This window comes from Artemia franciscana, chromosome 8, assembly GCF_032884065.1.
Source record: "Artemia franciscana chromosome 8, ASM3288406v1, whole genome shotgun sequence".
NCBI classification, from domain to species: Eukaryota; Metazoa; Arthropoda; class Branchiopoda; order Anostraca; family Artemiidae; genus Artemia; species Artemia franciscana.
In genome coordinates, this window is record NC_088870.1 from 16,969,714 (window position 1) to 16,983,223 (window position 13,510).

The 13,510-nt window shown below is 35.1% G+C and overlaps 1 protein-coding gene across 1 annotated transcript in view; it reads left to right on the forward strand.

Moving 5' to 3' along the window:
* LOC136030631 (glycylpeptide N-tetradecanoyltransferase 1-like) overlaps positions 1–13,510 on the forward strand; it is a 37,666-nt gene that overhangs the window by 18,504 nt on the left and 5,652 nt on the right. The window contains exons 6-8 of the mRNA XM_065709700.1: positions 1,638–1,808; positions 7,175–7,355; positions 11,881–11,998. Of these exons, the coding sequence (XP_065565772.1) occupies positions 1,638–1,808; positions 7,175–7,355; positions 11,881–11,998 (470 nt within the window). The remainder of the gene's footprint in view (positions 1–1,637; positions 1,809–7,174; positions 7,356–11,880; positions 11,999–13,510) is intronic.

Genomic DNA, 13,510 nt, shown 5'->3' on the forward strand with positions numbered 1-13,510 from the left:
CCGGTAATACAACCTGTTGATGTTGAGGCGAAAATATGTAAACTAAAGAGAACTTCAATATGCCCCCTTGGTATTTCAATTGATTTAGTAAAAGCACTTACTGATAGATTATCAAAACCTTTATCAAATATTTTTAACACAATAACTAGAAGTGGTTTATTCCTAAGCGCAGGAAAAAAGGATACATTACACTCATACAGAAGAAAGGTGTTAGTTTGGATTTTTATGGAGTCCAACCAATTACCTTAACACCAATATTCTTAAAAAGACGGCTTAAAAAAACATTGGCTTAAAAAGACGATCATTGAACTTATTGATGAATAACGATTCGGAATTATTAAAGGCTTATCAACGACACATTACCTGCCAGTCTCTTCAATACTATATATAAACTACTTGACGAGCCAGATATCTGGCTGAATCTCCTTTTAATTGACCTCCAAAAGGTTTTAATTTCCCTAGTCATAATTTTTTATTTGAAAAATTGCTGAATGAATTTAAAGTACCTCTTTTTCTAGTCAATTTTGTTGCATCTTTTCTGTCAAATAGGAGTCAAGTTGTTAAGTATAGAAATGTTTATTCTAATTCACTCCCTATTTCTTGCGGAGTTCCGCAGGGTACGCTTTTACGTCCTTTACTATTTTTGGTAATGATTAACAATCTTGCTAATGAATCATCCGATCGATGGAAGTTAGTAGATTACAAGTCATTGCTCGAAAAGCAGAAGAAATATTAAGAGTAGTGCAATGGAAATTCTTTGAAAACGTTGGAAGTGAAGCAGTCGCAGTCAAAAATGAAAGTGAATTCCCATAAATCTAATATTATGATCCTTAGTTGTTTTTTTTTTAAATCAAAAGCATCGTCTGCGACTCCAATACCTATTGAAATAATCACAACAAAAACTAAACTCTTTGGTGTCACACTGACTAGTGATTTGAAACGGGAGGCCCACATTTGCTCTATTATTAAACAGGCTAGTGCTTCTCTGTCTCTCTTTAAGCTATTTGCTAAATTTTCATGCCCAAAAGCACATATCCTCCGCCTTTAAATATCTTTTATCCGTCTATTGCTTGAGTATGCTTGCCTGGTGGTGCGTTTTGCCCTACGGTGGATCAGTCCGATATGCTAGAAATTATTCAGAGGAGAATTCTGAGAATTATTTACGGTCAGGGCATAGTACCTTGCATTCTCTTCCTCAATGAATTCCGCCTTCCCACCTTGGCAGCCCGACGCGTTGCTCTGTACTAATTTCGGGAATAATCTGCATCGTAATATACGCGTTAAATCTATACTCCCAGCCCCTTATTTCCCTCTAAAGCCCCGTGAGCTGGATCAAAAGCACGAAACATGCCGGTTCTAAATCCTATTAATGCAAGGACTGAGTGTTACAAAAAGAGCTTTGTGCCATGCTTCATTTTAATGTGTTCATGTGTTGTTTTGTTTCATTTTCATTTGACAGACCAGTTGGGTTCATCGCTTTATGTTTTATAATGTATGTATGTTTTATATATCTACATACAATATAGGCTAGCTGACAGAAAGCAACGATTTCGGCAGTTTGATGTTGTGAGGGTTTGCTTGTTAATGAAGTATCATTCATATCATTCATTCAACTTTCTAAACTTACGTCCTTTTAGTGAGCAGCGGATGGTCGAAATCAATTTTTTGTGTGTCCATAAGAAGCTTCGATCAAAAAGAGTTGCTCCAGTATTAATCAAGGAAATCACAAGAAGAGTTCACCAGACAGGTTGTTTCCAAGCAGTTTATACAGCTGGCGTTCTCCTACCAAAACCCTTGGCCACTTGTAGGTAAGATAAGTCTTTCTATTTAGTGTGTTTAAGAATTTGGTATGAGAATATATACAAAGAGTAGGACAGGGCATGAGTTCCTTTATGGCAATCATCAGATGATTTTTTTTAGAAAACTCTTAAAAGGAAAAATTTGGACTGTTAACTAAAGTGAATTTTCGGCTTAAAGATGTTATTCTTATTGCAGGCAAAGGATGTGGATATAACCCTGTTTTATCCATGGATAAATTATCTTAGGGACTCATCTTTTCCAAAAAAATATGTTTGTCTTTGGCTCCGATAGAAAACGTTAAACTCGCTGCTAAGGATCATTTGTGACGAAATTTGATTTTTATGAAATTAGGATTCTGATACAACGTTGTCCTGGTTATCGGTCTATTACTGTGCTCTGAGGGTTTTTTCACATTTCCCTAATTCTCTAACTAATAATAGGTAACTTAAAGCGATTGTAGTGTTCTTTTTATTTAAACGTCTTACTTTATCAGGAAGAACTCTGTTAAGGTAAATTAAAAGGTGACGTCTAGCTCCTTAGGAAATGTCGAGGTGTGCTATTGTTTCTGAAGTTTCCTGGCCTCTCCGTGCTCTTCGTCTTTTTACTACGTGCTTGCCTGATTCTACACAGTTGAATGAAAACATTGGACTGACTGGTTTAATTATGGTTTAAAATAGGCATTGTGAATCTTCATATAATTGTTGATTCTTGCTTGTTCTAAAATATGTTACTTAGACTTTAGCTTCCAAAAAAGGTGCAACAATGGAACCTCCAATAAATGATATTGCTTTGATCATATCCGACAGTTTATTTCAGCCACAAGTATTTAAGTAGAATTCAAAAGAGCTTTAAAATGTGTCTCTTGTAGCAAGCTAGCTTAGCTGCAATGAGTGGTCTTTAATATTCTTGGATAGCGTTCTTTTTTGTGTCAGTTCTTTAAATTGAAAACACTTAATAAAATAGAATGTTAGTATGACGAGGCTCTTAAATCTTTAAACCTAAATAATGGGTCAACCAGAAACTCACGCTGTTTTTTTTTTGTTTTTTTTTTTAGGGGGAGGGGAGTCCTAATCAGCCGAAAGAGGCAAATAAAGTGAGAATTCACAGAAGCTATGACACCAATTTCAAAATCTTGATATTTTGGGTGGTAGGCTAAGAGCCCCCCCTCCTCCCCCCATTCCTTTGTATTCATGTGAGAAAAAAAATACAAAACAAATATTATGTTACGTCACCAGTGTTATGTCATTTTGGTGGAGTTGTATTTGAGCTAGAATCACATAATTTGCCTTGTAACTCTAACTAGCATCCTCTCCCTCCTATTAGTTAAATATGTCTCTTCAAATGCGACCTCGGAATTAAAAGAGCTGAATAATTTAATTGGAGTAAAAGTCTGGGATACCTTCTTTGGTTGTAGGCACGATAGTATATGTTTTTATTTTATTAAATGCTTTGCAATCTTCAAGTAAGGTGAAACACATCGGCCGTTATCAATAAAAGTACGACATATGCCATTTTCGTCGAAAATGAGCTATGTATGTGTCATGGATAAAACAAACACGAGGAATTGAACGATGCGGTCAGAATTGTCCCGTCTTGTACCGTTACGAAGATAAAAAGAGACATAAACCTTTATGTAGCGTATGTCTTTTTTATCAGGTTTTGTTGCAATTCAGAATGACAGAAGAGGATTATCTTATGGAGCTATAACTAGTTGACCTGGCAGTTGTCTCCTCTTTTGTCAAGGAAAAAGGAGACATACACGATAAAATAGAATAATTTTGAATTCGCTTGGAATACTTGAATTTAGTTCATACCACTGAAAAGAGCATAAAAAGTTGGTTTAGAATATGTTTTTTTTATCCACGTTAGTCTCATCCTTCAGAGTGACCACAGCCGACAAACTTTTTCTGTTTTTTGGCTCTCCTGAAAGGTATAAAAATGGTATTTGTCCCACTTTTTGTTATCACAGCCGAGATGACTACTGCAGTTTGTATTTTACAAATGAATGATGGTAAACGGTAAAAGGAATGCTATGGTGTTTGAAAGTGTTGGTTTTATCAAACACTGTGCAATTCATCGAAAGATGTGATATCGTGTGGTTATAATTCAATGTTTTCACGGGAAAATAGTGTTGGTGCTGTCAATCTATCGGTTTTCAGGATGTTTTTTTAGATAATGAGTAACTAAGCCTCTTTCTGACGCCAAACGTAATTGTCATTTAGAACTTTAAAAGCTGATCATACATTAAATAACCTCAAGGTAAAGCGGTAAAACTAATGCAAATGGGCAAGACCTTTTACTAAAAATCGGACGAACTCGGTCTTTGGAGATATTCATAACTTATATATGTTTTTGTTTTTTTTATTTTTTTTTTAGCTTTTTTTGTTTTCTTGTGGTTTGTCTGTACGTTGCTTCGGTATTTTTTTGCACTAAACTTTTTATGAACTGTAGTCTTTTCTTGCCTGGCTTATTGTGACCTTTATACTCTTTATATAAATTTTCTTAATATAGCCAGGGATCTGTAATTGCATGTTTCATTATTGAAGTTCTTGGTAAAACTTTAAAAGCTGTTGTCCCTAAAATTATCTCAAATTACACTTAGCCCACGTGTCGTATAAGGTGGAAATATAAGGTGCTATGAAGATTTTGCTGATAGTGTGTCTGTGTTAGGCTTGGAACGTATCCCAGTTTTAAGTAATGCAGCATTTTCTGAATCCTTATCATTACCTTCTTTTAATGAGATGAGGGCTAATGACTGTACATTCAGCTCAGGGAGGATCTTCAAAAGAGGAAAGCAAAGAATTATCATTGATTCCTTCTTCGAATGCAGAAAAGGTTTAGCTTTTGGCTGCCGCTGGCAAAACAAGGGGTGAAGAAATGGTTCATATCATTAGAGTCGAACAGTTTTTATTTTATGATTTCATCCCGCCCTTTTCCCCCTGTATATGTGGGAATTGGTAACTACTAAAATTTAATGCAGCTTAAAGTATGCTAGGAAGTGACTGACCAAGTGTCAATTCGAAGGTATGGAGGCTATTATACCACCTCAAGCTAGAATGCTGTATAGTGACCGAGGTCTAGTTGTTATTAGAACTTGCAACGTACACGCAATCCCCATTGCTTTTTTGAAAGGTATAGACAATAATGGATCCATTTTGTTTTGTTTTGTTTTTTTTTTTTTTTTTTTTTTTTTTACTTTGCAATCGGGACTTTCTGTTTTTCAATGGCTGCTTGGAGACGTTTGAAACATCCGACAATTCCATGGCTAACCCTTGTTGATACCTCTGATTAAATTGCTGAGTAATGGGATGTTCATATTGACTATTTCAGAAAATTTATATCGTAAGAGCGATAAGACTTCAATGTATTTCTCCCACGCCATTTTGTGTGAAGGCCGTGTCGTAGAAACTTTGAAGGAGGCTCATTCAATTGGAAATTGAAAGTTATAGTGTCCTTTTAAGAGTGAAAAGTGGCTGGAGCGCAACTAGTCCCCATCCCACGCCCTTTTTAGCTTCCCTCCCTCCAAACACATCCAATCAAAAATTGAAATAGCTGTTTTGTTCAAAGTAGTTAAATGCTCCAATAATTGTGCCTCCGGGTATAACCTATCCCCCCCCCACCACAGCTCTTGAGATAAAGTCCGTGTGTTATGCAAGTTGTCGATTGTTTGCATATAGATTTTATTATTGGAAAACGGGAGCGCATATTTGGTCTTGGGTCTTCAAATAGACTAAGGATATAAGTGTGTAGCTTCCAGGGAATGTTGAACTAAATCGAAACACAATGTGTTCATGCAGGTTGTCAAAAGAACGTGTCTACAATATCTCTAGAACGCAAAGAGTATTAAATTGAAAATCCAAGGGCACATTGGGGGAGATATGGAACTAACCAAGATGCGCTATGTACATAGTGCTGAGACTGAGCTTACTTGCGACTGCGATTACTTGTAGCTGAGGTTACTTACGACTAGAACTGTTTTTGACTGTGACTACTTGTTACTCCGACCACTTGCACCTGCGACTACTTATGACTGTGATTACTTCCAGTTGCAATTGTGACTACTATGACTTCGAATACGACTACTTGCGACTGCGACTTTTAGTACCTTTGACTGCGACTACTTACAACTACGACTACTTGCAACAGCTAGTAGTCGCGACTACGACTACTTGCGATTGTTGTTGTGACTGCAAATAGTTGCGATTGCGACTACAACTGCTTGTGGATGTGACTGATTGAGACTGTGACTTATTCCGACTGTGACTACTTTCAATTGTGACTATTCTCACTGCAATTTTGGCTACTTATGATTGCGGCTGAGACTACTTACGACTGCGACTACTTGCAACCGCAACTTCTATGATTGCGAATGTGACAGAGACTATCACGACTACTGCTTCTACAATTATTACAGTTATTGAACTAAATAGAAAGACCTTAAGTGCATCCAGGCTGTCAAAATGGCATAGATGCAATGTTTCAGTAGCGGAATAAGGTATTAAGTTGAAACTTACTGGGAATGTTGAGGGAAATGTAAATCTAAATCAAGATACTGTATGTATCTTGATTGTTAAAAGAGTGTCTGTGCAATTTCCCTATTAATTTTTGCGGCATGTTGTTGGGGATGTTGAACTAAATCAAAAGACGCTACATGCATCCAAGGTTGTCAAAAGGGCGTATCTGCAGCACCTAGGGAACAGCTAAGTTTATTGAATTGAAATGTCAGGGCATGTTAAGGGAGACGATGAAACAAATTACGAAAACTATGTTCACCCGAGTGGTCAAAAGGGCATATTTGCAATATCCGAACAGTGGCTAAGGGCATTAAGTTGAAACTGCCAGGGCATGTTGATAGCTTTGTTGAGCTAAATCAAAAGACAGCATGTGAATCCAGACCATCCTTTTTGGCCCCAGGCAAGAGTTCTGCGGAGCTTTCCAAAATGTAATGCCATATTCATGAATCCGGCCTGAGGTCCACATTTTCCGTAAAAACCGCACAGGTTAGACCCTTACCAGTTTCCAGGAATAAGCCGACATCGGCGGCATAGGAAAAAAAAACTGCGACAAAACCAAAGTGTTGCTCTCGCAACACAATTAATGACTAAAGTCCAACCTGATGGTGTTCTGTGTGTTTCAATTTTAGTGTTTAGTGTTTAGACGCATCCCTTCTTGTGCCCTCGTCACGATCATATAAGGGAACACATATTTATTCATCTTTCAAATGTCATATTGTCTCTTTTTGTAATATCTCAGTGCAGAAACTTTGAATATCATAGTATGCCGACACATGTGAAGAGTGGCAGGACTTGTATATGAAATTTTTCTTCTAAAAATTTTATTTTTAGCAATAAATCATTCACTTTGACTATTTTAGATACTGGCACCGTTCATTAAATCCAAAGAAGTTGATAGAAGTTGGATTCTCGCACTTATCTAGGAACATGACTATGCAACGAACAATTAAATTATATCGACTACCTGAACAGCCCAGAACGGTTGGTTTTAGGCCTTTAGAAAAAGAAGACGTTCCAGCGACGAGGAAATTACTAATGACGGTTAGTTGTTCCATATGTAGTTAGGCTGCTTTCAACCTGGGTTCATGGACTTTTAAGGGTCGGGTAGAATTATTAGAGGGGTTTCTTGACCTTGGATTTTTTTTTCTTAGATTTATAAATCTTAATAATTATGGTGTGTAAAATAAAGAAAACACTGGATTGGTCGTCTTTAAAAGAAATCGAAATAATTGATGTTACAAAAAAACTCGAACAATGTTTATTGCTCAATTATACGAATGAATTTGTTTTCATTCGTATAAATATTTGCTTATGTGTTGTTTTTTTTTTTTGTTTTTTTTTTTTTTTTTTTTTTTTTTTTTTTTTTTTTTTTTTTTTTTTTTTTTTCGCCATGGTTGATTAAATTCAAGCAGTTCAAACAATATTGAAAGGGTCTCCTTCGAATGATAATCATGAGCTCTGGTGAAAAGCCGAAAGTTTTCGAAGGGTAACTAGCCTCCTTCCCACACCATTTTGGCACCTCGGTCCTTTGTGGCCGAGAATGATGTCAAGTAAAAATTTCGAGGTAGCTAATATACGAAGAATTATAAATAAATCTTCGAAGAAATTGAGGCCTGTTGTACATTGCTGAACTTGGGATCTTGTGTTTTTTTGTGGTAATTTTTTTTTTTTTCAAAGGAAAACTCGAAACGACCCTAGCTTATGCAAATAGCTGATTTTAAGTGAAAAGGTTTATCAGTAAACTGAGTTAGAAAGTTGAGAATTTTATTCCTGCTTAAAATATGGATTGTATGTAAGTTTTGTAACTCCTTCAAAATAAATACAGGAGTCAAAGACTTTCCCTTATTCATCAAGATAAACAAATTATGCAGACACTTTTTCGGTGCAAAAGACAATTGGGAACTTTAAATTGAGAAAAATTGAAGTATATGTAATTATGTTTCTAGAGGTAAACGCACTGAAATATTCCGAATATGATACTTAGAAGGAACAAAATTAAGATTTAAAAAATGGTAAATTTTTCTAAATTAAAGTATAGATTGAAAGATTGGCTCGGTATACATTGTTGAACTGATGATCTTGCAGATATTTTGATCAAGAGTATTTTAGGTTTTTCGAAAGAGATTTAGGGAAACCATCCCACTTATGCAAATGACTAATTTCAAATAGAATTGTTTTTTAAAGGAAATGAATTAGAAAAGTGAGATTTTAAATCTGAAAAGAGTGACTAATTTTAGATCACACTGAATTGTCCGAAAAATAATGTCATAGTATTTTGAACTCAATTTTGAGAGCGAAGCTGGTAAAGCATAATCGATGGGCTCTATGTTCACCTCTTCCTTGTATCACCCTCAAACTACGATGGGAAGGGCTGCTTAAATAGAATCGATGGTTGTAGAATATTGGAAGAGGAGTTTACCGTACAAATTTGAGGTTTTGGCGCCCTGTTTGTGCAAATTTTAATTTAAAAAAAAAACTTGCCAAAAAAAAGTTTTTCAAAGAAAAGTAAAGGCCATATTAAACTTCTGCTGATCAGCAGGTAGAAATGCCTGTTAAAATTCAAATTTAAAATGACCAGAAATTACTATTAAAGAACAAATGAAACCCAAAACAAACAGAAATTGAATAAACTATCATAACAAAAAACAGAACTAGTACTAATAATAGATGAATAAATAAATCTTAACACGATTTATGCTTAAATTGAATATGCAAATAAAGCTTAAAGCGAAAAAAAATATTTTGCTATTGAAGTATAAATGAAACCCAAAACGAACAGAAATTAAGTACACAATCTATGCAAACAAACATACAGTAGATACTGGGGGGGGGGAGGGATAGATGCTTTCCGATCATTTTTTATTCATGAAGAACTTTCGATTTCTAATCAAATGAGCCACGTGTGAAGTTTATACGACCACCTCTTACATATAAGCTTATAAGCCTCCTGGGCATAACTTAAAACACTTGCCCCAGGGCTCTGCGAGGCTGTGTCGACCCCAGAGTTTTTTTTTATCTGGCTATTTAACTATTTTTGGCTATCTCAAATTTTTGTCGGATGGGTTTTTGGGAAAAAATGGGGGGGGGCTATTTTCCCTCTTATCTTTTTTTTTACTCTTTAAAACTGAACTAGAATTTTAATATCCAATCGAATGAGTCGCCTCTGAAGTTTATACGGGCAGCCGCTCCATAAGAACCATATATGTCCCCCGGGATAACTTACAACGCCAGCTTCCGGGCCGTGGGGGCTATGTTGTCTGATTTTTGAACTATTTTTAAGAAAATGGCTATCGCAAAATTTTTATCCGATGCGTTTAGGGAAAAGAGGCGTGGGGGGGGGCTAGTTGCCCTTCGATTACTTTTGACTCTTAAAAAGGGGCACTAGAACTTCCGATTTCCAATCGAATGAGCCCTGACCAGTTTTACGACGATCCCTTTCACATGAAATGTCTCTGGGGAAAAATAGTAATAATAAAACATTGGAGCCGTATGGCCTTTAATTATTGGCAACGTTTTAATGCCAGGTCTCATCGGGGTAAGACGTGGTGTGACTAATGAAAGTCAAAATTGTCATTACAATCAGGAAAAATTAATAATTAGAGAATCGAGAAGCAAACTTCCTATAATATTCTCAGTATGATTCAAACGAGGGTATTATAAGAAGCAGAAATTAAAATATATTTTTTTTAAACTGCGAGTAAATAGCGATGATGATAATAAAAACAACAGAAATTATCATGATTTTGAGGGGGGCTGCCGTCCATTACACCTCCATTCTTTCTTCCAATCTTTATGCTAAATTTTAACTCTTTTCCACCAATGGTTCAAGAACGAATTCTCAAATAGAAGAGAAATGTCATATATAGGTCATTCATTACTTAACAGTTCTTTTGATATTGAAGATTCTATATTTCCAGTTATATTTTAAACAGTTTTCTTACATTTTTTAGGTTTGGTAAATACCTGCTTCAACTCTTTCGTCCCAAAATCTAAGATTAGTTTGGATATTCAGATTACTTGGCCTGGGTAATCTCTAACTCAATCATGTTAGTAGGAAAGTGAATATTCCTTGGTAGCCTCTGCGTAAGACGGGATTTTAAGACAAGATTTTATTTGTAGAAAATGCCTATTAAAAGCTCTAATTTGCCGAACTCACTCTTTAAAAGTCAAAAACACATGCGAAAAAAATCAAGCACATATGTCAGAAAAACTTATTACAATTCAAAAAGGTGTAAAAAATGATAAAAACAATTAAAACTCGCCTATTAAAAGGGAATAAACTAACAAAAGATACAAGGGATATTCAATCATGTGACTAAAACCTACGAAACACAATTTGTTCGTTTTTTTTTTACTGAAAGGAATGCAAAAAAAAAAAATTCAAAAAACATTGTGGCTAAAAGTTCTTCTATATCCTTCAGTTGACAATTTTATTGGGGTAAGAATGGGGATATTTCTTGAAGCAGAACGAGAAAGAGGTGAGGTCAAAGGAGGGGGAGATTGACTAGAGAAGCAGTAATTATATCACACATTGGGAAGCAATTGTGCGTATATTTGGGAAGTGAGAATATATATGCGATGGCAATATAACCTGTTGTTACAACTGCTTTTTCTTTTCTTTTTTTCGTTCTTTGTTTTTCACTATGTTTAGTATTTACTTTATAGCGAGTTTACAATAAATAAGGATAATAATAATGATTAAGTTTTTAGTTTAAGATTTTGAATGGTAGTAAAGATTTTGTAAATAAAAAGTTGCAGTTACTATTTGGCAATATGTATGGCACGAAATGGATCCAATTAAATACTATTTAAAATTTTCATAAAGTAAGGGATTTGAGGGGGAGGTTCCTCATACGCACGATAGCTTTTGTTCGTTTTCGGTTTTATATAAAAAAAAGGATAGAGAAAACGCATGTTTGTCATATATTATTCACTCATATAATTCATTTTCTACAAAAACATACTTTGTCTGAGCACATCCATTTTATTCTATTTATTTCCAGGATATGACAAATGTTTTGAAAAGTTTATCCCCTTAAATTGAATGTTTTATGACATACAATATTTATATCATAGTTTTGATATTTCCTTATTTTAATTTCGATAGAAAGCAATGCATTATTACTCCTTTAAATTCATATTTTTTAGGTATTCTGCGACTAGGGATTCATATATGCTTGGCTATAACCACTTTCCCTCATCCCCGCTTATCTGATTTTTATTCCTAAAACTATTGCGATCATGTTTAATTTGAGCTAACCTTGAAGTTGGTATACTCGTATCATTATTTAGGATCTGGCATATCCTTGAATTTACTTAGAAGAAGCAGGCTACAATTCTTTTACTTTATATCTTTTCCCCCCTCCTTGTCCCTCCTCTCCCTTTCTTACTTTTTTCCCTTGTCTATCTCTCCCTTCACGATGACGCTACACAGTAACAAGCCATAGATATATTACATGACGTTCACTTCTTCTGCTTAAGTTTTTGATTCTGATTACGTATCTAAAAACTGTTCTTTTATTTTCTTGAAATCTCCTAAATAATTTTTTTGTTCTTATTCTTCTAGTATTTAAAGAAATTTGACCTAGTTCCCACAATAGATGATGAAGAATTTGCTCATTGGTTCCTGCCACGTGTGGGTGTAATTAATTCCTATATTGTTAAACAAGATGGTGCAATAACAGGTTAGTTTATTATAGATATGTGTCATTTTTAGGAAAAATAAGCTCATGTTTTGGAATAAGCTGAAGGTGGATCAATTTTGTCTACGGCCTAGTAGCTTTAAAAATTCCAGGTGCCATCTTCGCTCTGCTTCCATCCATTGATTAGTTTTTGGGATTTATTTTTTAGCCTAACAAAATGATTGAAAGGGGTGTAGAGAAGTTATAAAAATTTGAAATTTTAGAATGTGTTGTTAAGCCGTCCCTTTCAAGCCGTCCCTTGAAAAATAGACACTTGGCGCCAATGACAAATGCCTCTGGTGTCAAAACTATATAATAGCACAACTAATAAACGCTAAATTAAAGATAAATCAAAGACTAAATCAAAAAAAAAATTAAAGGAAGATAGTGAAATATTGCAACTCCCCGTGGGAATATCCGTCATTTTTTCAACGGAAATAAAAGAAAATTTTTGGACAGCTTCTAAGTTCTTTTTTTCTTGTGTTAGTATTTCATACCATACCCAAACCTACTTTTCTTGCTTTTGCAGAGCACTTAATAAAAAATTCGGGATTTCATTTACCTCTTGGACCATAATGGCTCGGATAAGTTCTTTGCTTAAACGATTAAATAATGGCTGGACAGACTCGTCTTTTTTTAGCTAGATCCGGTCTACTGAATCAATTATGATGTATTTTACAGTTGATTTCGAACTGGGATTTTTTCTTTATTAACGATCTTTTTTTTTCTTTTTTTTCAAAACTGACCTTCTCAACTTTGAAAGTTTTTAATATATCTCCTACTAGCTCCAGCACCAGGCACGAAGGCAGCAGTGATATCTGAAATAAATCCATAACTTTATCATCGCTAGTCTCTTATTGCTCTGATTCACCTGACAGAACCTCTTCGTCTTCTGGTTTTGTATTTGGTTCAGCATTCACACTTGCAACATCATCAGGAGCTACAAATTCTCTAAAATCCTTGACAAAATTGCATTCATTGGCTGTAATTATCCTTACTGTTTGTAAGCCAGACTATATTCTTCATTTATTTATTTTTTTAGGTCAAATTCTGTGAAATAGCATTTTGCTACTTCTTTTCAATACATAGTAATCTTCAGGAAAAGTATTCAGTTCAGAAAGGTACTGCTTTAAGTATCTAGAATCTCTAACTGATCGTATTGCTCTAGCGATTCAGAGGAAACAGCTGAACCTGAGTCTTGAGTATCACTAGCTAAATAATAATATTTACAGGCCTTTATGTAATGTTCCTATGATAAACCTAACCTACCATCAGGTACAAGAGGAAGTTGGATGTTGCTGAAGGGCTCTCTTGAAAGACACTTTCTAAACATCTCTTGCAACTACCAGAAACTTTGTTCTTCTTTGTTCTCTCTTAATTTTGAAATAATTTCCGTCAAGGATTGTTGCAACTTAAATTTAGGCCCTCATGCTTTATCGATATTCAAACTTTTTCGCTGTTCCGTTGAGCGGAACACACAAAATTCGTTCCGAAGTGACCTAGAACGACGAGTCA